The 27,997-nt window shown below is 35.7% G+C and overlaps 1 protein-coding gene across 2 annotated transcripts in view; it reads left to right on the top strand.

Annotated features, from left to right (window-relative positions):
* Positions 1 to 27,997, top strand: part of LOC149774358 (tripartite motif-containing protein 59-like) — a 121,445-nt gene that overhangs the window by 74,251 nt on the left and 19,197 nt on the right. For both annotated transcript variants that reach the window (XM_089945379.1, XM_089945378.1), the window contains exons 7-8: positions 21,587 to 21,645; positions 23,468 to 23,554. In XM_089945379.1, coding sequence (XP_089801505.1) covers positions 21,587 to 21,645; positions 23,468 to 23,554 — 146 coding nt within the window. The remainder of the gene's footprint in view (positions 1 to 21,586; positions 21,646 to 23,467; positions 23,555 to 27,997) is intronic.

Below are 27,997 nucleotides of genomic sequence, written 5' to 3'. Positions count from 1 at the left end.
GTGTTTCCAAATAATTCCCAAGTTCATGTACCTATTGTTGGTCCACAGGAATGAATTATAATATGCGGGTTTAATACCTCTGGTTTTTAGAATTTTTTTAGGTGGTTCAGGTTCACAATTTCTTGAGCTGCCAATAAAGTCTTTTCCATGTTTGAGTGGCTTCTCCTCTGATGGGGAGAAATATTTTCTTCTTTGTCCTTGCGATGGACATGGGCTCATCCTCACAGACTCTCGCTGTGGCTGTTTTGAATGTATCCAAAGATATTTCTAAAATTGTTTGGGCATTTACTTCATCTATGAGTGCAACAAGGTTCTCGAACATATTGCTGCTTACTTGTTTGTGTCCAACCAACTCCATATATATCCATTTATAACCAGTCCTCTTTGATGTAACATGGACTCATTCCTGCTAGTAGTGTATGGTCAACTATATAGTCTTTTAAATTTCTTTTGGTCAGGTATAAGATTGTGTTAGATTTGTAGTTGATGTTAACTTTGATAATACTTAGGTGGTCGTTCTTTTAGAAATAATGCGTGTCTCTCCAATGTTGTCTTTCTTTTCCTCTGTTTTTCCATTTCTGCTAATCAGGTCGTTGATGTGTATACATCATATCAGCTATGCTGCTCACGAGTTGCGTCAATTGTACTACACTTTCCTCAGTCTTGGCTCCAATTTTCTTTGTTATTTTATTAAGCTGTGCAAACGTTTGTTCCACGCCCGCTGTGAGGTCTTCCCTTGCATTTATCTTGAGCAGCAGAGGGGGCGAACATACATTTTTGTCGAAGCGTCCAAAAACCGAAATAAGCCTTTCCCCCCAAAAAGGGATTAATAACCTTAAAAATCAAAATAACTGACTACATAGGACTTTCTCCGAGAGATCCTCAAAGAGTTTTCCTCTGGGTTAGTCCACGTTATTTCTCCGACCGTAAACTCGTCGCGAGCAAGTAAATTACAAAAACGAACCAACTTGAGGTCCCGCCCCCTCTGCTGCTATAATTAAATCATTATGTCATAATAAAATGGTACATCCGGAATCTTATACTGCAAGGATAGCCCGAGAACGGTTAGAAGCAATCAAAAAATTTCTTCCTGTTAGAGACTCATTTAGAGAAAACTTACGAGCGCAGGAACAATCAAAAGTTGAGTACGAAGAAGACGCTAAAAAACTATTTAAACCCGTCACTACAGCTACTGAAAAAGCATTAGCGGCTGCTGAAAAAACTATATGGGGAGATATTAAGGAGGAGGATGAGAAGAGAAAAAAGGGTATTTTCCCAGTATTAAAACAAACCGCAGAACAAACTGAAAAAATAGCAAGAATAACCAAACAAACATAAACGATTTTACGAGGTCTTCCAACTGATATAGCTGCCGCACACCCTCAACCTCAAGCTATTGTCACGGACCCTGTTGAGGGTAAAGAAGAATAAAAAAGGATGTTTCTTTTACGGAAAAATTTACTGATGATGGTATACGGACAATAAAAAAGTTTACATTAAAAATTAAAGACGATATAATTAATTTTGGTGTATTTGCTGCTTCAAATTATTCATAGGGACATAATTATTTAAAACCCGAGTACGTTAAAAGTACTAATCGTGAATCGTGGGTTAATTTTGTATATAAAATAAACCGGGGTATTAACCGGATAACCAAAGATGATATTTATGACAATTTTAAGGAAGGAGTATTTTTACAAGAAAAAGTTGAAAAAGAAAGAAAAGAGAAAATTAAACAAAGAAAACCATTAACAAAAACAAAATAAGTACAAAACAACAGCAAGAACCTTCATATCAACTTCCTTTACCTTTGCAAGCACAACAACCTCCTCCACAGCAACAAACTAATCCACCACAATCTCCAGAAGAAGAATTTTATGATACACCAGGTGCTACTGGTAGTGGTTTGGGAAATAATTTTGTTTGTTCTGCTAATATCCTCAATGACGTGTCACTGTTAGAAGTTCTCATTGGGGGAAAACGTGCCGGAAATAACTAACCAGAAATAACCAATGAAGCAGCTGATATTTGTCATCGATTATTCCAAGGTGGTATTATGGATATCGGTGTTTACCGAAAACTTATCGATGAACTTGTTGATGATTACAGTGACTAGTTGTTAGAAAAATGGTAAATAAAATAAGATGATCGTACACAATAATCATCGTAAATCCGTACCAGTCAGAGCAGTAAACTCACGATTACCAATCTACAGAGCTATTTACGAAGATGCACTTGGTGATGTTGTACGGTGATTATTTACAAGGATAGCTCCATAAGTAGCGCCTTGATATTATACGTGAAAAAACTCCTGGTGCAATTGTCAATGTTGCTGGTAAGGTGTTCTCGGTGATCAAAGATAGACTAGCACGATTAATGCGACGAAGATCACAACCAACAAAATTACCAAGTACTGAAATTATGCCCGCAGACGTAAGTAAAATAATAAATCTAGCTGCAAATCAAAAACTGGCAGCATTAGCAGATCAAGGACTCGGTGAACCAGGGAATGCTATTTCGAATTTAATATCAGGGAGTGGAATTTCCCGAACACGATGATTCTCGTGTTAGAGGAAAATAATTATAATAAAATGTTTAAGCGCATATCCGACGAAGCATCCGATATGGAAGCACCTGTCCTTAAAGATGAATCGGTACGTGATTGTCAGATTTATTCTTATGACACACAAATACCAGATCAAGGTGGAAGAATTGAACTACAAGTTCATTACACAAGTTGATATCTTCTACCCGCTGAGGCTTTTATTGAGGTAGAAGGTACAATTGTAAGAACAAACGATGCTAATTACGCAGATGCAGTAAAAGTTGGTTTTATCAACAACGGGATTATGGCACTGTTTAGTAGTGCTGCCTATCTGATTGATGGAAAAAATATCGAGGTAATTCAGAATGATGTCGACATTGCTACAACAATAATTGGTCCAGCAAGATATTGTGATGATTATACAAGATCAGCAGGTCTCACGATGATGTTTGTAAAAGATAATACTGGTCACCCTGAAAGCGATTAGTATAATATAAGACGACCAAGAAATTGTGTCGGAAAGGATGATGCTGATGTGACTCCAGTAGTTCGTGGTGCTAACCCAAATTTCAACTTTGGATTTGCAACGCGTAAAAATATGTTGCTAGGAGCCAATAGAAGTTTTTCATGTACAATTCCACTATGGCATATTTTTGGATTTTGTAGAAATGTTAGAAAAGTTATTTTTGGAGCTAGACACACGGTTGTTTTTGTAAGAAACGACGCTCTGTGGAGACCTGCTGGTGATGCTGGTAAAGTAATACTAAAAAACTATCGTTGTGGATGGCGGTAATGACTCCAACGATCGCAGAAGAACGAAAATTGCTTTCTTTCATGGACACAGGTGGTAAATCCTTGTTGTCATGGTTAACAACAAGCACGGATAGTATACAAAGTGATACTAACGGTTAGTTTACATGGCATATAGCATCACAACAAGGTGTTTCTGCACCACGGCATATATTTATTGCGTTTCAGAACTATGATCGTTTAAAAAAATCAGGAACGTACTCAGATGATATTTGATAAACTAGGTATCACAGATATTTCTTAACGGATAAACGGACAACAAGAACCAACAGAAAATATACAATTTAATTATGAAGAAAATCATATAGGGTGTGTATACCATCGTTTAATGTCATTCAAAATGTAGATACTGGGTTACAAATATCACAATATGATTTCAGAACTTTGCATCCGATTTATTATTTTTCACTGGAGCATCTTGATTTATGGAAGCAATCTGTTGTTGATATACATCTTAAAACAACAACAAGAACAGGTGATGGTGTTAATTACAGAGCAATCGCGGTTATATTCAGCGATAAAGCAATGTTACTTGAAGGTGGTAGTGGTCGAATGAGAGTCGTTGATGCACCAGTGGAAAATCTATAATCATTATTTGGAGCATGGCATGTATTTATCATAAAATGTCATACGATCACGTTAATGTCACTCTGGCTCCTTGTGAGATTAAAAAAGTACAATCAAATTCAACAAAAATCTGCGGAACAAAAATAACGTTGACACATCATCAGATTTCTAGTGGTAGTCCAAATAAACTGTCACTAACCAAGAATCAAGTAGAACTTTTCAATAAAGCACTGAAAGCAAAAACTGGAGTTCAACTTGTTCTTTCTCCGAATGCCATCAAGGATATGGTTAAAACAGGTGGTATTTTCACACTTCTTGCAGCAATACCAGCGTTAATAGCTGCTGCCGCTCCAGCCGTAGCAAAAGCAGCCGCATTAGTGCTACTGGAACCGCTGCTGGAATGACTCAAAAGATAAAAAATCAGGGCGAGGATATAAAAAAGGGAGCTGGTCTAAGATTACCGGGATCTCGTTGGAGACGAGGTCTGAGGCTTTCAGGATCAATTCGTTAGACGCTCCAGCATCAATTTTTGATTTACTCGATGCTGCTAAACAATTAAAAAATAAAAAAAACTTTAGGAGTTTTTATGCGAGATCAATTACCGAAACAACCGAACTCGAAACAGGTATTATTAATCTCGACTCGAATTCATGATTAGGTACTCATTTGGTATCATAAGCGGTTGATCCACGTGGAATCGTTTATTTTGATTGATATGGGTTAGCACCACCGCGTAAGTTTATCAAGTATATCGCGCCAATTCATGCACAAGTTTGGTATTCAACGCTACCCACACAAACAATGACAGATCCGCCAATATGCGGCCTTGGAGTAATTAATGTACTTAACGCTATATCAAAATCATCCAAACCACCACATAAAGTCGTGCATGATTATACAAGGAACCTATTCATTTTAAACAGATCTTAGATCTTATATAATGGTTGATATTTACGGAATAAGATCTTCTTCTACAGTTAACAAAAAGTCCGATGATATTGATCTGTCGAAGTACGCGACTAAAGATGAGCTCGCTCATATTATGAACCTCTCTGGAGTATACCCAGATGAGGTTGTTATTTTTCAGGATCGATATGGTAAACTAAAAACCAGCAATATCAAATGGAATAATATAGTTCGACGAGTACTCGGTACGGTTACGGATAATATCCCTGTGTTTACTGAGAGCAGAAAAATCAGGGATTCAAGTGTATCGTTTACAACCATCAGAGATCAAATTACAGCAAATGTTGCTAATCGCGTGAAAAACACCGGTGACACAATGAGGGGAGAACTCAACATAAGATAGTAGTTTTGAAAAATCGAACATCCGACGAAGATGCCGCAGCGAAAAAATACTTTGACGTTAACTACAACACCGTAGATGGTAAACTATCCATGGTGCGGGCCGAGTATGACGTTCACGCAAACGCGTTTACAAATCTCCGCAGAAATTTTAGAAAACTTGACGAAACCGCAGATGAATTTTTTGGTAATCCGTTGACTGTTGACCCAAAGCTCGTTGATATCAAGACGAACATCGACACAATTAAAAAAAAACAGCAAGACATCGTAGCGGGGATTCCTGAGATAGTTAATAAAACCAGTTTGATTAAAATTCCACCCGAGATAATTCCCGGGCATATTATCAACATCGTATACACATTATCATCTGGCTCCGCAACATGGTCGCAGCAAAATAAAACTATAAAATATACCGCAACTGTCACTGGCGTGTACAGGCTGTCTGTGTTCAGTGCTGCAAAATTTGAAATATTTACAAGGTATCCATGGTGTCATTCAACTGATACCCTTTCCGGGGTTGTGTCTATCATATTAAATAAAGGAAACGAAGAAATATTTATTCTGGAAGCAGCTGATAAGACATTAAACGCAGTATCTTACTGGTGGTGTTTGGAATTTGTAGCTGAAACACCTCAATTATTTACTGCATAAAATAATAATGGGTACCCCAATCGACGTTCAAAATGACGATGCATCTCAATACAGGTACAATCAAGCACGTGAATGGCAAGCAGCGTTGAAAAATATCGTCGAACAATATACAATAAAAATAAAAATATATCGACGACGACTAGTTATCGTCGACGTGATCGTTTATTCAGTATCCGCTGCCGTTGCTGCGACCGGTGTGACATTATCAACAATGACAATGATGGCACCAGTAGCTGTAACTATTTGTATTTCAGCTACAACAACGATTGCAGGTGTTCTTAATATTATTGCAAAAAAATATGTCCCTGCACGAATGAAAAATTATCCGATTACATGATAAGATTACATACAGCGACGTTCGCATACTCGAAATTATCTTCGTTGTTATCAGCGAGTCTCAGTGATGGAATTATATCTGATTTCGAGTTTTCAGATAAGATTAAAATATACAGCTGCGCTGGTGTTAAAGCTACGAGTATTAGCAATGACGGAATTACTCCAGCAGATCGTGACAGACACAACTCCACCAAAAACATCGATGATCTCAGTAAACTCGATTAATCCTGAATTTAGCATCAATTTTCCAGCAGCAATTCCAGTAAAAGAAATTGCACTAGCGCAATTACGAGTATACCATAATTGGCCAAATATCAGATCGAGATCATTTAATGGTACACCAGCAAGTAATTCACTTGTATTTGCTAATAAGAATAAACCGGATGGAACACCTGACTGGGTTGTTGTTGGAACACCAACTGGTAGTTATGAGATCGAACAAATCAGTGAAGAATTTCAGCGCAGAATAAAATCAATAACCGGAAGAGAGTCAAAAATATCAATTAACGTTCATGAGCCGACGCTATCTTCTACGGTTGAGATACATTCTCCTGATTATGCGTTGATATTTATCAGTCAACGATAAGATCCGTACTAAGTTGGCCGGATGTTCCCCCAGTGCATGAAGGACCACCAGAACCAAAATTAGTTGAATTTCTCACGGATGAAAGAAAATTTATAACAACTCTAGAATACCGAAATTTGTATCCATGGACTGACAAGGATACTTATGGTATTATTCATGATGGAAAATTATATCCTATGGTACCGTTTTCTATCATTGATTATGATAAAATACTTCAATTAATATTGTTTATGAAAGAAATTTCAGATCAAGGGCTAATGAAATTAAAACTGAATACACAACTACATTAACGACATTAGCACATTTATTTAAGAATTACATTCTGGAGTATCCCAATATCAATCTCAAACATCAGATCATTGCAACGATACAACATTTAAATCAAATTGTATTAGATCTTAAATATTTTAATCAAACTATTATTGAACTAATAAATGCAAATAATTATATAGATACAGGAGAAAAAATAGTATCAAACAATCATATATTGATCATTATAAAATAAGTGAAGCAGATTTATTAAATTTTACACTACCAGGATTTGAAACCGGCGAACTATTATCATTACTCAATGATCTTATCAATAAAATCTTTCCTGAAATACTAGCTGCGTGGAGAAAAATAGCCCCAGCAGCAACTGTTCTTAGATACAATAATGATCCACACGGTGGCGGTAGACATATCTCACCAGGAATCGTTAATATAACGTCACAATCGCGGTTAATCTAATTTGTGATGTGATCGATGGTAGCTATCAAATAGGTCTAGGAAAATCAAATCAGGCTCAACAAGGATATATCTTATACACGTTCACATCACAACTTCCCCCTGGGGATTTGATCATGCAAGTACCATCCAATCCTGTTTATCTGCCGTGTCATACTAATATGTTAACACGAATAAATTTTAAACTAACTGACCACCTTGGACACTTAATTGATCTGCGTGGGGAAAAACTAGTTGTAAATCTGTATGTGAAATCGTAGATTTCTGTCGTAAGACTTTTATCGCAATGATCTTTGATCAGAAATATTTTATTTTTATCAGAAATATTTTATTTCATCAGAAATATTTTTTTAAATTCTGAAATTGATATGTAGTTAGGTAGTCAAAATTATACAAATCGATCAGTTTGTTAATTCTGATATGGCGTTTGAACGAAATGAACAAAATCGATCAATTTTGTAATCCTGATATGTAATTAGGTACTCAAAATTAACAAAATCGATCAGTTTTGCAAAAAATATTACAAAAATATCTTATTATTATTCTGAAATATTGTTTTTTTTTATCAGAAATATTTTATTTTATCAGAAATATCTTATTATTGTTCTGAAATTGATTTGGTGGTTGATACTCAATATAATACAAATCGATCAGTTTGTTAATTCTAATATGGTGGTTGGTGCTCAAAATTATACAAATCGATGAATTTTGTAATCCTGATATGGTGGTTGGTACTCAAAATTATACAAATCGATCAGATTTTATGGAAAATAAAATATTTCAGAATAATAAAATATAACATATTTCAGAATAATATAAATCTAAAATAGTTCAGAATAAATAAAATATTTCAGAATAATATAAAATATTTCAGAATAAATAAAATATTTCAGAATATTATAAATTTTTCAGAATAAATAAAATATTACACGTGTTCGGTCGTTTCACCAGTAACAAAGTTACTCGCTAACATAATTTTTCTTAATTGTATTTTACGAGTACTAATCGTTTTCTTTGCCTCGTATGTGTGCGATAACTCCGATCTAATTTTTTCTACTGCGGCAGAGAGAGGAACGAATTCCTTGACTTGATCATCCTTTACCGCAGCTAGTGACTGGAACATCGCCGCCTGAATTCGTTTTATGAACTTGTATTCAGATGGGAGCACATAACCGTCATCATTTTTACATTCTTCTAAAATTTTAAAATTAGAAACAATCTTTTCAGGATTCAGTTCATCAGATATATTAATACTGTCTTTTTCTAATTTTTTAATAGCAACAATTACATCATTGATATTTTCATGGTTCATTATTTAGTATATATATATATATATATATATATATATATATATATATATATATATATATATATATATATATATATATATATATATATATATATATATATTTAAAATAAAAAAATATACCCATGTGCAGGAGGATGTTAAGGACAGCACAGCATATAATCTCCATAAACTCCAAGCAACTGTCTAGAGGTTCAAGAGGGTGTGTTTGGTGAAGACAGCAAAACATATAATCCTCATATAATCTCCTAGCTTACCACCATATTTTAGCAAGTTTAGAGGATACACATAAGGACAGCACAACACGTAGTAATATTTACTTATTTCTAAGGACAGCACAATCCTTGTATAAACTCCTAGTTTAGAGGATACACATAAGGACAGCATAGCATATAAATCTTAATTAAGGACAGCACAACATGTATTATTTATAATATTTACTTATTTCTGGCACAACACGTGGTAATATTACATATTTCTAAGGACGGCACAACATGTACGGGGCCATTCTCTACGCTCAACAGAACACCCCCTACGTAATCAGCCCGGGGTGATACAAAACATGTATCCACCACTGGTGACGTGGTGTGATGGGGTTCTATTGAGTTTCGAAGGCTGGTGAGGCCCCAGTTAATTATAAAAAAATCGCAAATAAGCGTAATCACTGACAGTTGTCAGCCATGGGATTCGATCCTGGGACCTCAAGTATCACGGTCCGATACGTTATCAACTGAGCTATCGAATCATCTAACAATTATACGTTCCAGAAATTATTATATATCTGCAGTTCGGTTTCTGAATAGATTGTAAGCTCTATATATATCTGCATTAAAACAGCGGTTTCTGAATAAATTGTAAAAATTTCTGTATTAAAACTGGTTTCTGCCTTGAAAAAATCAGTCCTTTATCATAATAGCGATAGTATCCTAAAATTGAATTATTTTCACCCACTGCACCATCAAACGTGTTATAGTTACCTACAGATTGGTTTCTGAACACACTGTCAACTATATATATTTCTGCATTATAACAGCGGTTTCTAAACAGATTGTAAATATCTGCACTCAAACAGCATGTTCTGCCTCGATTTCTCATAACAGTTTTAAAACTAACTCGCTATATTGTACGATGTAACATACGTTTATTCTTCTATTTTGTAAGCTAAAAAACCATAAATATCCTTCTACGAGTATAATTATTGATATTAATTACGACTTAGATGGTTAATTGACTAATTACGACCATAAAAATCAGAAATCTACGAAAAAATGTATATTTAAAGAATTATCTCCCTTTCGCTCAAGTCGAAAAATGAGTAGTATACGAGTGTACAATACTGGGTCCCCAAAATATATATATATATACTTTAAGGTAATTATTTGCTAAAGATGATAGTTTATCTCCATTATTGATATTGGAACATGATTCTTTGTTTATATTTTTTAGAGAAGGCGGATTTATATACATTTTCCGCAAAAAATTGTACCGAACGCCGGCAGATATCAACATATCTCTCAGCTGAATTAATTGATTGAAATATAATTTCTTCGCCAGTTTTTATGTTTGTAGATTTTACTGCCCTCTTTCCGGTTGTTTTACGTCTCCTAGTATTACCACGTATATTATTCTCGCTCTGTGTAACAGCTTGAAGGTTAAACAAATTATTATTTTGATGATTCCCGTCAATATGATCGATCACAAGACCCTCTTTGATCACTCCGAAGAAACAGTCGTATGTGAGTCGATGACAGAAATAATGTTTATTTCCCTTAGTATTAATCACTAGATAACCGAATTTATTAACAGAACCAACTGTTTTTTTCAACCTACAGTGTCTAATCATACCATCACGATTTGATTGGTAGTTTGTTATTGTAGGATGCTTTATAAACTCGTGGTTCATATTTTGCTCCATATATGTAATATCATTTGTTTAAATCATAATTTGCCTGAAAACTTAATTAGATAATACTCCACGGAGTTTATAGCGTTGTCATTGACTCTGTCAGGGTCATTATTTTTTTATCATAATATCTTTTAAGCTCGGGATATTTTTACAGCACAACGCGCACACAACTGTGTTTTCCTCGTACTCCAACACCACATCGCAGACATGGTATTGGTCCTAAACAACCTCTATGAACGCTCTGCAAGTGTTGTCCGCAGAATTCTATTTTACAGGATTTATTACAGGGGTCAATGAACCGATTATGAGCCATTTGCATCGAGACATTGTATATATAATATTTTAATTTAAATACTTGCTTGAAATATAATATGAACGAATTCGATAGATTATCAAGAATCAATCCCTGGGAAACATATAAATTTAATATCGACAGAACGTCTCCTGACCTACCGATGGAAGATCTGGTTGATCCGAAAAATAAAAGTTTGATCAATATAATTCACGACTCCAAGAAAGTATTTCACACAGATGGTGCATCTCATGTATGGTCAACGTTCAAGACTATACGCATTGACAAAGTCAAGGCCAAAGGTATCAACGCTACGATGAACAACAAACGAACGGCAACTGTCATTAACTACCTCCTTAAACATCAAAGCAATCGAAAATATCTTTTCAGAATAAAATTTGTCATACTTGCACAAACAAATGATTGGATTATCCGTGACAAATATAATCCTGTACACATGGGTGAAAAAAAAACTGTCGGACTAAGTAAAGATTCCAAACCAGGTCTATTGACCGGTATTGACAAATCGTATTATGAACGAGCATATCCTGTAACAGCAGTTATTTCTGGAATCTATGTGATAAATGAAAAACCTAGCGTTCATAAGCTAGCCCGATGAAATTTTCAAAAATAAACTGTGTAGTTGAACGAGTAACAGAACATTTTACCGTTTCGACTCGTGGAAACGTTCTAACGGATAAAAGACGTAAAATAATAAACACGTGGGGAGAAATGGTTAAAGATACCGGAGCGTCTATCAAAGATGTCGCTGAGTTAGAAATTTTTTTTCCAATAACCGTAGCGACGAAAACAGGAGAGATTTTATATGAATCAAAATATAAATCGAAAGGAGCCTCAATTAGAATCATTGATCCTATCGCACATGCGTGGCCTAACGCAGTAACAACATTTCCACGAAATCGAACTGTTAAATGCTATCGCGGAGATATGTTTGATTTTATTAGCGAAATAAGTAAAAACGATCTTGTGTCAGTATGGCTGTTTCAGAGTTCTAACGACGAATCAGATATGGAAGAAAAAAGTAAATTTGATCAGTTTGTAAAACCGAATGGCGTTATTTATCGAACAGATCTTCTTCACAAGAAAATGGAAAATCTTACACTGCAATATACTGATGATACTGACGAACTATTAAGCAACTGTTTTACTGTTTCGTCAGTTGCAGATCATTTTGCTAGAAAGAAAAATTCGTAGAAACCAACTGGATTTGATTTTCTCAATGATATAATATCGAGTTGCGTCGAATGCGGACACGGCGGATTGTGGAATACTAAATACGATCACAGAGATGTTATTTCTGTTGATATGGTTGCATGTTATCCGGGAAGTTTTCTCGGATACGGATATTGTTCAGTATACTTTAAAAGATTCGGTCACCCCACACACGAAATGACGCGAGTATCGATAAATGGACCATTACCGGATTTTGACCTGACTGGATTCGCTTGTATCGAGTCATTCGAGTTTGCTATGGGTCTTCATCCAATTTGTTATGCTTGGTTTGGAAAACATTTTTCAAAAAAAACGTGGGTATCAATAGTACTATTACGGTATATGCTTGATTGTGCGATATCAATATCGCTGACGATCAGCGAAGCAATTATATCATATCGAAAACATACTGAAGTTTGTTTACCACAGCAAAAAGAAAAATAATTGGCAAGTTCACCCAAGGAGGATCATTTGATCATAAACGACATTGTACAAGATTGATCATGGACGATGCTGAGTTAGATTTTATAATCGCTGATACAACGAATAAGAACACATTTATAAGTCAAGAAATAGCTTTCTTGCCAAATGGAAATAAACTATGTACAATTGTGAGCTACATGGACGGTGAGTCACCGCAGTTTACTCATTTAAGATCTTCAATGCTCGCATACGTTTCGATAAATCTATTATCAATGATAAATAAGGTTTCTAAGTTTGCTGTCAGAGTCGCTACGGATTCGTTTTATATAAGCAAAAAATATTCAATACTGTTAGAAAAATTAAGCATAGGCACTTGTGCATCGTGGGGTTCGTGGAGAATAAAAACGGATTATATACTCGATTATTCCGAATCCGCTGATGTTGCGGTTTAGGATATTTACCTGATAAAATCAGGCACAAAAAAAATCAGACATCTTCTGCACCATCGGTATATGATCCAATAACCAGACACAAGACCGTTTATCTAAACGGACCTGGTGGTTCTGGCAAAACCACTCGAGCGATCGAACTATTTCAGAATTCAGATTTGATCGTGCTGACACCTACACACAGACTCGCGCGAGAAATGAAACAACGAGAAGTACAATCATGTACTTATCACAGCTTCTTCCGATGGAAGGGTGATACACGGACTTCTTCAAGGATGGGAGAAAAATATATTCCAAGGATTATCGTTTGGGATGAAATATGTACTGTGTCGTCGGAAGTATTAAAAACATTTCTTGATTCGTTATTAACAAGAAATACTGCCGTGATAATGTTCTGCGATCACGGTCAACCACCACATATATAAGGACCATCTCCACATGATTGGTTGAAACATTTCGTTGATTACTATGAAGAAATAACTGATGATCATAGAACGCATGATGCAGAATAAGGAGAATTAAAAGAATTAATCAGACTACAACCGAATAAAATTCAATGTGAAGTAATGAGCGAGATAATTTCAGGAACACCCATGAACGACTTTTTGCGCGCGTGGAGACCAAACGGTTTGATAGTTGCAAGTAGAAAGATAGTTCGTGATAGGCTTCAACGGGAGTTGTTTCAGTTACAACGAGAAAAGTTTCCAACGTTGCCAGTTCCGTTATGTTATCGACCAGCAGATACGTGACGGCAAAATATTGACGTTGATATAAAAGGACAGACCGAGTCAAGGAAACAGAATCTTGTGTTGAATGGCATTTTCGCAGTTGATGTCAATGTTGTTGAAGATGCGATACACGCTAATAATTCCCCGTGGACGCTAGGATACGCAATGACGATTCGTTCATCACAAGTACTGACTATTACTGATACAGCTGTTTGGATCGTTGATGATCACATCGAATGGTCGAACTTAGTTTATCTTGCAGTGTCTCGAGTTAGAAAAATATCTCAAATGCGGAGATTTATCATGGACTCGTCAGTGATCAATGATGACCTCGACGGTGATATAATAAGAAAATAAATTGGCTGGTTATACACAGACTGACAAAAAAACAAACAAACGCGATTTTGATCTTGATATTGAATATGTTAACACACTAAAACAACAAAAGACTAATCATTGTGCAAGTTGTAATTGTATAATGCTGTGGCGGTATCTGAACAATGATCCAAGACAATTTATCGTAGATAGAAAAAATAACAGTCTTGGTCATACACGTGAGAACACGATGTTGACCTGTCTTGAGTGTTATTTGACGTCGCGGCGCTGGCACCAGTGCTAGTTAAGTGATCGCGGCGGTAACTGAGTGTCTTCGGGAATTACTTGTAATTGTTCACGTACAAATCCACGTTGAGGAGCAGTTGAATCCAGTCTGTAGATTGCTGGTCTACCGGTAGATCTAGTTATGTTAGATATCATGTGTGTGGTAATACTCCAAAAAGGATCAGTCGCTCTTTTTGTACCGCCTTCAAGTTTACCGGGCTCATATAAGTATCTCACAGTGGTATTACCTAATACTGCCTGTGATGAAAGATCATGTCGTTGTGTAGGTATATGGGTTTCATGTTGGTTGTTCGAGTAATCTCATTATTTAACGCTGCTATCACACTTGGTAATCATGCAACCCATTCGTGAGATCTCGTATCCTGAATAAATTCCTTCGCGTATTGATATCCAAATAACCGCTCAGCGAGTGTTCGATTAAATCGTTCAACGATTGCCTGATGACGGTGAATTGCAGTATGTCCTCGTCGTATTTTGACATGATGTCGCTTCATCAACGATGATACTGGACCAAGAAAGTCCTTGGCAGGATCAACCTTTAGCAGCTGTGGCCATAGCAGACCACCTTGTGGTCCAGGTCCTCGTTGATAAAGTCGTTCAAACGCAGAAGCTACCTCAGATGCTGTTTTCATTGATAGAGGTTCTGCATCTTTATATCTACTCGCAACATCAACAACAGTTAGCGCGTACTTGTATGTTATTTGACGTCACCAGTTTTAACGGTATCATGTGGTAGAAATAATATATCAGCTTGATGAACTTCATTAGGAACATTGACATTGAAATGTGCAAAGTGAATTTGCTTAGGTGGTGGTAAATAAATTTGCCATATTGCCTGTTTGGATAACCATTTTGCGGCTGTAGAGTACTTGACTTTTGCTGCAGTAGCTAGTTTACTAATTGCTGCTTTACTTTTCCAGTATCCAATTGGAGAATAATAAATCGATTCCACTTATACATTACCAGCCCCTAGCGCTAATTTACCTTTCATCGCGGATCTTACTAACCAATTAGCTAATTTTTCTTTGATATTTGTTTTTTTAATAGAATTTAGCGCATGAATTAATTTCACATTTGCAACATGCCTATGTTGTAGATCATTGCTTTTATAAGCCACATCATGAAGATGACATGCTTTATCAATAGCGTTTATTGGTTCCTCGCCTGGTTTTTGTTGATCCTGATTATCAAGCCTGATATCGAGTCGAGGACCAGGACCGCAATAATTATATCCTGGTAGATGTTTTTCTCCTGGGTATTTAGCCCACAGAGTTCCCGGTAATTTGTCTAATTTTGCTGCAATATCATCTCCATTTTTTTCTTTTTTTTAATTATTTTTGTTTTTTAACGCTGACTTTGTCCTTGACTTATCACCGGGAATAAATTTAAATTTCTTTGTACCACACCGCGTACACTTACCCTTAACCGCTGATCTGTTACTTTTTGTGGTAATAGTTGCTAGTGTATCCGTCGGGGTACGCGTCCTGCACTTCATACAATATAAATCCATAATTATGTTATACAGCATGGATATAATTGATTTCTCAGCGACAAGAAAACGAAAACCTGTCAAGCTCCATTCTGCGTTACCGAATTCCATCAGAATGATAATAATAGGACCATCTGGAAGTGGAAAGACACAGTTGTTACTTAATCTTATAATGAGATGGTTAAAGTGGGATAAATTCTATTTGGTATCCCCGTCAGTTGATGATCAACGATGTTATGATGTGCTTAAAGATTTTAAGGAAAACGCGCGATTACTGGATAAAGATAACGATGTTATCGAGTTTATAACCGATATTGATGAAGCACCATCAGTAGATTCCATAGACGGATTTATTAATAACTTAGTTGTATATGATGATGTGATGCTGGACAAACAATTAAATCCAGCTAGGATTTTTCTCGAGGTATGCATAAAAACACCGATGTCATTTATGTTACTCAACGATACACACAAATATCAAAAGTGATCAGAGATAACTGTAATATTTTAGTTGTGTTTAATGGAGTTGATGCACACACGATGAGAAATATTCATCAAACTTGGTGCAGCGGTGACATGGATATAATTAAATTGAAGAACTTCTTTTCACGAGCGCAAGCTACTCCGCATGGATTTATAACAATAGCACTACATGATCCCATAACAAGCTATCGTGTAGGTCTTGATAAAATATTGGATAAATTAATAGCAGCAGAGGGGGCGGGACCTCAAGTTGGTTCGTTTTTGTAATGTACTTGCTCGCGACAAGTTTACGGTCGGATAAATAACGTGGACTAACCCAAAGGAAAACTCTTTGAGGATCTCTCGGAGCGAGTCCTCTGTAGTTAGATTTTTTGATTTGTAAGGTTATTAATCCCTTTTGTTTACGAAGGCTTATTTCGGTTTTTGGACGCTTCCACAAAAAGGTATGTTCACCCCCTCTGCTGCATCTTGACTGTAACATATATTAGACACGTTTGCGTGCATCAGCTTGAAATCTCCAGTTGATCGCACGTGGCTACTACGTCAGTCAGCAGCTCTGGTATGGCATCGCTGGCGGATTTTGTCATGGTATATGCTTGTTACAGTTATAATTTGATTTATTAGAAGCTTTTGTGAGACACGTTGGTGGCCAGACATTCTGAACATTTTTCGGATGTTAAAGTCAAATCAATTGTGAGCAAACTATATGGGTCCTGGACGACCTCAGCAAACATAATCCGAAACTCGTCCTACGAGTAGTCAATGACACACAAAGTCCAATGAATATTTACAAGGCCATACGTGTCAACGTTTGCGAAATATAATGAACCTGTTGTATATGTGGCGGAAAACTTTGTGAAGGCTTGTTTATCGTTTATTTTTGTATGTCGGTTTGGCAAAATATCCTCTAGGGAGGGTTTTGGTGTTCAAGCATCACATCACAGTATATGGCAAGATTATTTCCACATTGACCAAAATCGTCAATGATATGAGTTTCATCTATTGTAGAAACAAAATTACCGATGCACGATATACTTCTTGGTGGTATCATAACACGGTTGACCGTCCGCTGACGGCGCAATTATGTACAACCTATTCCATGGTAACTATCTCAAAGTCATATTCAGTAGCAACGGTGTGTTCCCTGGGTCAATAACCAACACGCGAACTTGGAAACGTGTAATCATTCTTGGATAGTTTGTCCTTTGCCTGATCAAATAAGTGAATGATGGCGAATTTCCTTTGCCGTGATACAGTGTTGAATGTCAATTGTTGTATGACACTTTTTATATCACTCTCTAATACCATTTCCTGTGAGATGTCACACAAAAGCACGTACTGCAAATCCAACTCGAGTACAAACATCTAATGGTCGCGCTGCGATCGCTCGAACTTGTGCTTAGTGTAGGGCAAAAGCGTTCACCTTTGTGGTACCTTTCTGGTCCAAACAAGTCTCGCGCGCATGGTCTAAACCAGTCGCCTGGCGGTGATATCGCTGCTGAATTGAAGACGCTACCTGGAGCACATGGCGAAAATACTTCCTGGATCAATTACATTTCGCCTGGACTTCATTCTAACAAACAAATAAATGTAGAAGAAACTGCAATAGACCACATCGATACTGCACGTTATGGAGATGAATTTGAGCATCAAGTGATGTATGTGCACATCAACGTGCACTTATAACTCTCAACTATGACTTAGAAGCAAAATTTCCTACAGTCGGCAGAAGAAATCGCCAGATGGAGGCATGAATTCTGAGATTGTTCTGTGTGGCTATTAGGTAGACAATGTCCACTCATTGGAGGTAAATGATAATGATATAATAAACAGCAAATAAACATAAATAAAAAAGAGCGTAGTTTCTGAGCGGAATTTATCCAAAAGAACATTCTACATTCTTCACGGTTATTGAAAAGGTAAAACTGTTGTTGAAAGGTTTACAATCGCAGCAAATGTCACCCATGACATTGCTTCATTAAGGTTGGTTAAATTGGCAAATTTACATGTCCGTACCAAGGAAGAATCTGAGTTCGGTGACATATAAAGATTCAGGAAGCGCTGTATAGATGCACGTTCACCTCTAAAATGGCGTTGGCTTTTACAAGTCGATCCAAATTAAGAATTTGTGAGAGCAGTTACTGCATTGTTAACAAAATAAGGTGCTCCGTCCTGTTGGACAAGTTAACTTATATCGTGGCAAAGCTAATGTGGATTGATTTACCCGTACACTTACTTGCAGAACCGTTATTCAGGCATCTATACGCGCAAGATTAGCTATTGCATGCTTCACCGTGGATAGTCAAAGTTGCTGCAGGCTTTGATTCCCAACAAACACATTAATGTCGATATTAGTTTGAGTTGTTCAAACTTACTTATGTCAGCCACCTGCAACTGAAACCTGATGTCACCAAAATTGAGCTCAATCAGATATTGTTTGTATTTTCGTGGCTGATCTGTATGACCGCTGCAACTAGATAAGCGAAAAGGTAGAAAAGCAAAATCGAGCACTGAGACCAGTATGCAATGCAGGTAAATGCGATTCACAGGGACATGTTCTGAACAGAGTTCATATTTCCCAAGTCATACACCTTTGTATTGATTGCGTCCCAATGCCATTGAGGTTCTTATATATAGACAAAAGCTTTTGTCTATTATTAAATTTTCATTTGTTTTAATCTTTCGTCGTTGTCTTATCATCTTATTGATATAATGTGGTATGTAAGCAAGCACTTCATAGTTTGGGGGAAAGTGCACAAACAGGTGGCCATGAATTGTGAAATACTTTTTCGACCTAATAAAAATGATTTTATTTTCACATCAGGCTCTGCTAAATAAAAGGGTTAATCTTCCCGATACTGATCAAAAAGCTAAAGTACAGAGTTAGATAAATTTCCCTCAAGCGTAAATCAGGCCAAATTACGTCTGATCTATTATGCAAACACACACCAACAAGTCTACCACTGTTTTAGTGTTGATGTCCAATAATCTCAACCGTTTTGTGCCACTTATTCATTTAATCCATGTTCCCGATGCTTTGATTAAATTGATTTTTCGTTCATGTTATCACTTAAGGCCAAAATGTATTGCTTCCGATTTTTTCGTATTTCTTCCCACGGTCAGTGAGTGTATGTACCATAGTTATATTATGATACCAAAGGCATATCTCTGATTAATTCGGGAACCCGAGTGGCCGAGTGGTCTAAAGCGCTCTCCGTTACGGATCACTGCCATCTCACCTCTGTCTGAGTGGGTTCGAGTCTCGGATTCGGCTAATGTGGATATGTGAGAAAGCGTGCCAGTAGCTTCTCGTGGGTCGGTGGTTCGTTCCGGGCTTTTCTGGGTTCTTCCTCCACCATTAATACTGGCCGCCATGTATAGCCTATCGTGTGCTGAAAAATGACGTTAAACCATACAACAACAACAACAACTGATTAATTCATCCTTGAAGATCTTCGCTAAAATATTCGCTGCTCACTTCATCCATAATGGATGGCTTAATCAACCCCAAAAACGCAGTGTGTTCCCTTAGAATTACAAATAATGTATTTTCTCCTTTTTATTATAAAATTGGCTAAGTCTATGTCGTTGCGCTTCCAAGATAATTTGTAACTAATTAATTAGCTTTACATATATATCAGTCATATGGCTACGACGGCTGCAGTAAGGCAGTTTATAGTGACGTCTGTCACTGGGGCATCATCATGTTCCACCCATTCGCATTATCCTGACACCAGACCGACCAGTCCTAACACTAACCTCTTAATGCTGAGCGCCTAGCGAGGCAGCTGTTAGTAGCATTTTTAGAAGTCTTTGGTATGACTCGGCTGGGGTTCAAATCTGCGCCTTAACGCATCCTAGGTGGACGTTCTAACCACTAGGCCACCGGAGCGGTCGATACTTATTCTGAAATATCGTGCAGTCTTTAGAGCCTCTTCAACAAACCTGACTGATGATTTTAAACGAAACAGTGATTTAATCTTTTCTATGACGTTAGAAAAACTCCATTGCTCTGATAATATAATCCCAGAATAGGATAAAGTCATAAAATTGTTTCAAATACATATACAAATCAAACTGAAATTTTTGCCATTTATATGAAACACACAATGATAATTGTTTATTATAATATATTCTCATAATGTCTATACCAAATATAGTGTGGCTTCAATATTATTACATAATGTATTGTATACAAATATATCCACAATCAATATAAAATATTCTCACACGGAGGAAACAGCACCATATAATTTATAAAGTATGGTGCCATCGATATAAAAAATGATAGGCAGCTTTTACTTTTATTCCAAACCGTGGAAGAGTTTTAAAGGTCTGGTCGATTAATTTCAAACACTCCAGTCGATAGTCTGGGTTAGGAAAGTCACTGTGATGGATATATATGAGAGATCACTAAGTGGCATCTTGTCTATCGCCGAAACATCCATCTACTGATTCACTCTTACTGTAAATTTTCTTTCTGAAGATGTTTAAAACAAATTATAAAGAACAAGTGTTAAACTGTATAGTAAATAAGAAGATGTATTCAGATCATGCATACACAGAAAGGAAACATTTTATCAGTACGTCAAATCTGTAAAACAAACTCTGAAAACTTTTCAGCTTTAGAATGTGGCAAAATAAATATAAAGACTTCGTTAAGTGAACTTAAACTGATATCCCAAATACTATTGTGGCATTCACTTTTTCATATGAAATCAATTTAGTACAAACGTTCAAACAACTTTCAAAACTTTAAGTTAGTTTCAACTGGATGCCATTTCGTAGCATAGACAGAATGGACTACAGAACTTGAAATCAATTTCAAGCAGCTGTTATCTTTAAAAAAAATGGAATAATCTCGACAAAGTCATGCGCACAACAAATTACCACTTTTTTCCCAAGTAAATGGTTTACAAATAATACTACATCCTGTGGATGAGGACATTCGTTGATTTCAGAAAGTAACTTGAGAAAGTGGTCATTGCAAATGTTCTGTAAAGAACATCTTCGGTAAATGCCAAATATTTTTAAACATATAATCTTCATTGATAAAGATGTCTTTCAAAGCTATGTTCGCCCTCAGTTAAATGATTTCATGAGTTCAATGATTTCTTCATTTCTTAACAGGACACCTCAACGGAACGGACTATATTCAGCATCATGCAAGAAAACGAGACTCTCACAAGGTAGTTCCAAAACTAATACAGAAGATTATGTATTTTGATCTAAACTGGATAACAGGAATTTAACAGTCAGCTATGCGCAAAACTCCACAAAGTCTCCGCATAAATTTAGTATGTTTGGAAATGGACCCTCCACGTTGACAGAATACGAGAGGAAATATATCCCATACTAAGATTATATATATATATATATATATATATATATATATATATATATATATATATATATATATATATATATATATATATATATATTGTATGCGTGTGCGTTCGAGTTTGTGTAGAATAGCAGAATTTTAATTCTTGATTATCACAACGGAAGAATGAGCGAAAATCGTGCACGTTCTGGAAATGTTCATATCGAGGAAGAGAAAAATAAGTATGTGTAAAACAAAGAATGCAAGACGCAATACTAGAATGTAAACACTTTACAATGTGATTTTGTTCAGGAAAGGGTTGAAATCGAAACGAACTATTAGCAGTAGTGACTATCGTGGATTTTAGGTAGATGTATGTTGCTAATGCGAGGAGTACAAATACACTGCGTTAACTACTGTTCTTCGTTAACTACCTACCTTTAATGCGTCGTATGTGAATTTGTTTTATATTACTGTCATTTCTCACCACTGTTGTGTTTTGGGTTTGCATTTTCTTCATTGCACGAATTAGTTTCCTTTACATCTCGTTTTGTGTTTTAAAGCCTAAAAATACAAGAACTGCTAAGATATAGATAAGATTTTATATTTGTTAACTTTCACCAAATCTGCTTTCCTTCCTTTTCTCTAGTTATCAGATTGATCTATACAGTTCCACAAAGGTTCTTTCACTGTCATTATACTCCAGTTTCCATATGAGTTATCCATGACACAAACTATCTTATTTCTTATTCACCATATAAAAAGACTATGTCCAGGGCAGATGTTATATATATATATATATATATATATATATATATATATATATATATATATATATATATATATATATATATATGTGTGTGTGTGTGTGTGTGTGTGTGTGTGTGGAAAGAGATAAGAATGTATGTGAGTTGTTACTTAATTCAACAGTCTGATAATGAATTTACTGTGATGACATCAGAAGCCTTCTCCCAATTTATTCATGTCCACTAGATTTTTCGGCTATTATCTTTCTATTAAGCTCATGAAGGAATATGTACAAGAAATATGAACATAATTGTTCACTACTATCAAACGGTTATAAAATATTTGAAACAAAGGGACTACACACAGTGAATAAGAGAGACTAAATAAATCTAGTCCCCTTGTGACCCACGAGGACGTTCGTCAAAGGCAAACACTCACGAAGGTAAGCGAAATTCGCAAAGACTGAGACTGACAGGAAAGAAAACTGCAATTTACATGTGCATAAATTCACCTTTTAAGACATCAAAGAAGCATGGCATTTTCCGTTCCTTCACTGCATACATACAATTTGGTCATAATTTTAACCGCTGTTTTTACGTTTAAGAATTATGTATTCAACAACCAAAATGAAATTCAAATTAATGGCAAATAACACCTTTGTTTGCCAATTTTGCATTAGTGGACTCGAGCTAAAGCCCCCTACTTGGCAATGAAGCACCCTATAGACCTCTTAACTGGCGTAGAGTCATTGAACAAAACTGATGACTTCAGAATATTTCTTGAATTTGCCAGTGACTTCCACCCTACGATTAAATTTCGGCAGTCATCAAACAGGTTCAACAGCTGTTTGTATACATTACTACTACTACTAGTTATTATTATTATCGTTATTATTATTATCATTATTATTATTATTATTATTATTATCATTATTATTATAGAAAAAAAAACATGAGGAAGGAAAAACTTAATAAGATGAAACAAATGATTGCCAACATTTTACATGAAGATGAAAAGTACTACACAAGGTAAATATATATATATATATATATATATATATATATATATATATATATATATATATATATATATATAAGCTAGTTTAGCTTTTAATATATTTACAGCGCTCGCGCCAGTCGAACCCACTCATTACTCAGACTACGTATATTTACTATTGACCATTAGTTCCCTGTTTGAAAAGCAATTGTCATCAACAACACCTTCTGAAAGCGAAACACAGTCTAGAAATTACATAGTACACTTACGCCACCTAGAGGCAAATAATATTTATGGATGAGGTCCCTTACGGATCATCGCTAATGCAAATCGTCCAGTGATTGTTAGCGAAAGCTTTTGAAAATTAACCAGACAGTGAAAGAAAATTTTTCTTCTAGGTATCTCTACTTACGCTCGACAAACTTATAAGTAATTTTTAAAAATATTTTTTATATAAAAGTAATGTATAAGCCCTATAGTAGATTTAAGGACACTGAGATGGACAAGGCTTAGAAATATCAACTTATAAACGGAACTTACACATGAGATATCATAGAGAATGAATTTTGAGATATTTCGACATTTCTCGATGGGCAATACGCTGTGAACAGACACCCAACACAAAATGTCAAACTATCTAAGATGGTGTGGGGAAAATACAGGAATCTCGGACTAATATACAGTGTGATAGAAATAAAATTACACGTGTAAACGTACTATCTGCGATGGTAGTTTGTTAATTTTCAGTTGACACCACTTTCTAAAACACTTTTCAATATTCGTAGATCATAAGAACTGTTCTAATCATTATTACTCTTTACTGCATCCATGTTGTTTATACCTACCAAATATTCACTGAAGGAATGTACTGATAATTATACCCCCCCTCAACCATACGAAATCATACATAACATATCAAATGGAATTATTTTACCACATTTATTTTCTAAACATTCTAGCAGTTTATGAATTGGATTGGATTTTCATGCTTGAAGGAGACCTCTGTTCAAGATATTTATGTCGTCCAGGATATTTAAGTTATGCTTGCTGAAATTCTCATTATCATCCTTCCAAAGAAAATGCTGGATATGTGTGACAGATCAAACATTGTGCAAAGTCTTGTAGGCAATTAAATCTTATATCCATGACATATGTATTTCTACAAGTCTTGTAGGCAATTAAATGTTATATCCATGACATATGTATTTCTACAAGTCTTGTAGGCAATTAAATCTTATATCCATGACATATGTATTTCTACAAGTCTTGTAGGCAATTAAATCTTATGTCCATGACATATGTATTTCTACAAGTCTTGTAGGCAATTAAATCTTATATCCATGACATATGTATTTCTACAAGTCTTGTAGGCAATTAAATGTTATATCCATGACATATGTATTTCTACAAGTCTTGTAGGCAATTAAATGTTATATCCATGACATATGTATTTCTACAAGGAGAAAAAATAAAAAATTGAAGCTAGTGCACATCTAATCAGTAAGTTTAATCAGGATTATACATTTGTAAAAACAGTCTCTGCCAAAGAGATGGAAGAAAGAATCTGTTCTAATAAGATGTTGCATTCTTTCTTGATATGTGCGACGGTATAGTTGAATGTGTCTACATGAATTGAATGAATGATATGCTGCAAGGTACTGAATAGTGTTTGCCTCCTTCAAGCATTTCTAAAAGAGATAAATAAATTACATAAATCGTTCTACATTTTCCTTATTCATTTTGAATGGCTCTACATTGCTTTGAATCTAACGTTCGTTCGTCACTTTTGTAAGAGGATGATCCGGGTTGGGGTCAGATTACAGTGACGACACTAAAAGCAATTTCGTATTTATATTGTGATTGAAAAACTAGATCATACACTAAACTATGCACATAAATTCCAACATTAAATTTAACAAAATTGATGCACACCGAGTTAAAATGATAAAGGAAAAATAATATCGCTGCCAAGGAATCGAATAATAACGTCCGCCTTAAACAAGTAATGAACAAGGATTAATCAATGTAAAGTATAAACGAAATATGACTATAGATCAATGATGAATTTCTACTCATTTATTAATCATAAATGAAATATAAAAATAACGTTAAAATGTATTAATAGTCTATGTTTTCTAAATGAAATTAAAATGGTACACACTTTCATCGGAATCCTTTCTTTTTTCCATTACCTTTTCATGCATAAATGACAAAATAAGCACAAATCTTGAGTGAGAGAGAAAAACATACTGCGCTGGACGAAAACATTCAAACTGAACTTGTACCAATTAACTTACAGTAATCTGGTTCGTCGTAACGGTTATGTTTATGCTTTCCTTGGGATCTATCTACAGTCTTCATTTATTGAATGATACATAGTTGCAATCGCCAGTCGACACACACTGGGCATATATGTTAAATTTGTCGGTAACGAGGCGCACATACTGCATTGTGTTTTAATCATTTGTTGTTGTTTCTTAAACCTATTATAATGTTCTAAAATTCGATTATTAATTATTAAATATAAAAATGTCCAAATGGTCTCTCTCTCTCTCTCTCTCTCTCTCTCTCTCTGGATTATCGTTGCTAGATGCAGGCAAAAATCCATGAAAATACGAGCGTTGGGTATTTTCGCTTGTGTCATACAACGATGTTTCTGGACCTATGAATGATGGTAATGTTAGTCAAGCCGCCAGGAGGAGGAGAAGAAGGAGTAGGAGGAGGAGGAGGAGGAGAGAGAGAGAGAGAATCATAGTCTTTAGAGATGTTAACTAAAGCAGAATAGTGACTTACATGAACTGTCAATATATTAAAATATTTTAATTACCTCTTGTTGGTTCGTCCTTTCATTTCGTTTCTATTCCACGCTAATTTGTGTGTGTTTGTGTGTCTGTGTGTGTGTGTGTGTGTGTGTGTGTGTGTGTGTTTCATACGCCAGTACGTGAATGCCTGACAGTACAGTTATAGTGGATAAGAAGCTAGCAGTGTTTGCCGTGCACTATTTTCTTCATAAAAAACAACATATTTTATGTTTAAATCATGAGTGTGTCTTATTTCGATTTAATAAATGTGAAGAAAAATAGAAACTGAAAAAGAAAACAATCAACTTATCAAATTGGATATGTGATTGTGAATAACAAGAAAAATCGTAGAACTACATTTTGTAGCGGACACACTCGCAGGGATGTGAGGAGTTCATTCACTCGTCAATACACAGTTGCCAGGAGCGCATCTAATTCCATTCAAAGTGCAAATATGTGTATTTGTATGTGATATAAATACTATATATGTATAATATGTAAGCTGTATCAATGATATACCACTCGTTATATAAATGTTTCATTAAAACGAAACTCGGGCAAGCCTCGTTTCCTTTTAATGAAAAATGTATACATCTCGTGGTATATCATTGATACAGCGTACATACTACATCCCCCACCCCCCACACATCTCTCTCTCTCTCTCTCTCTCTCTCTCTCTCTCTCTCTCTCTCTCTCTATATATATATATATATATATATATATATATATATATATATATATATATATATTGTAACAAAGATATTTCGTGACCGGGCGATGTCAAACATTGGTGCGATCAATTCCGCTCGAAGTCACAAGATCCAATGATTCCAAAGACCTCTATACAACTACTGTTGTAAACTGGAAAGTCCAATGTGTCAATCTATAAATTATTTTACTCTAATTAATACAAGCCGATTAATCTCACAGCTTCCCAATTGTCTGTCAACTGCACAACTGCATTGTTTCCCTTCATTAGCTTTCCGTAACGTACCGCCAGCATTTCACGCAGTCACAATCACCTGATACAGGGAACTATATTTACTACGCCACCTTAGGCCAGTCAAGTCACGATGTTAAGCCACATTTCGCCTGTAACTTTGCACCATATTTACCACAATAGCAACAATATACTTCACCAGCCTCCATTCATAAATACTGCACTAGGAGTCACACAACTTACACAGCTAGAGTTTAATAAGACTACTGAACTCCACGGACACTCGTGCGGCTTTGACCTAAATTCACCAAAATTAAACCATGGCATCATGGAAACTCACTAACACTTCACTCCGTGACGTTTGGCCCTAATAACTGGCTAATTATTTCAGTCTGAGGACTATATTCCCAGCACAGACTTCTCATACTCAAACAAGTAATCACAAAATCTAAGAAATCCTTATAGAGCGCTGTAAACAAATGCGCACACTCCAAATGTGATAAATTACCCCCGCCTTTAAAAGATCACACAGATAGTAATGCTGTGCAAATGTTGATTTTCATTCAAATCGTGATACTGTGTAGATATACATACAAAAAACAAAAAAAAAAAATAAAAAATCCCGAACATAACTGATGCCATCCCGTTGACGACCACAAAGTATCTTTTGTCTCACTGCTCTTTCGGATGGTCATAAGCCATCACGCATGGCACGCTAATCCAAATCTGCTGAA

This window comes from Sinohyriopsis cumingii, unplaced genomic scaffold (genome assembly GCF_028554795.1).
Source record: "Sinohyriopsis cumingii isolate HCF-2022 unplaced genomic scaffold, ASM2855479v2 utg000309l, whole genome shotgun sequence".
NCBI classification, from domain to species: Eukaryota; Metazoa; Mollusca; class Bivalvia; order Unionida; family Unionidae; genus Sinohyriopsis; species Sinohyriopsis cumingii.
Note: the sequence above shows the minus strand (reverse complement) of the source record. Positions and strands in the feature narration are given on the sequence as shown.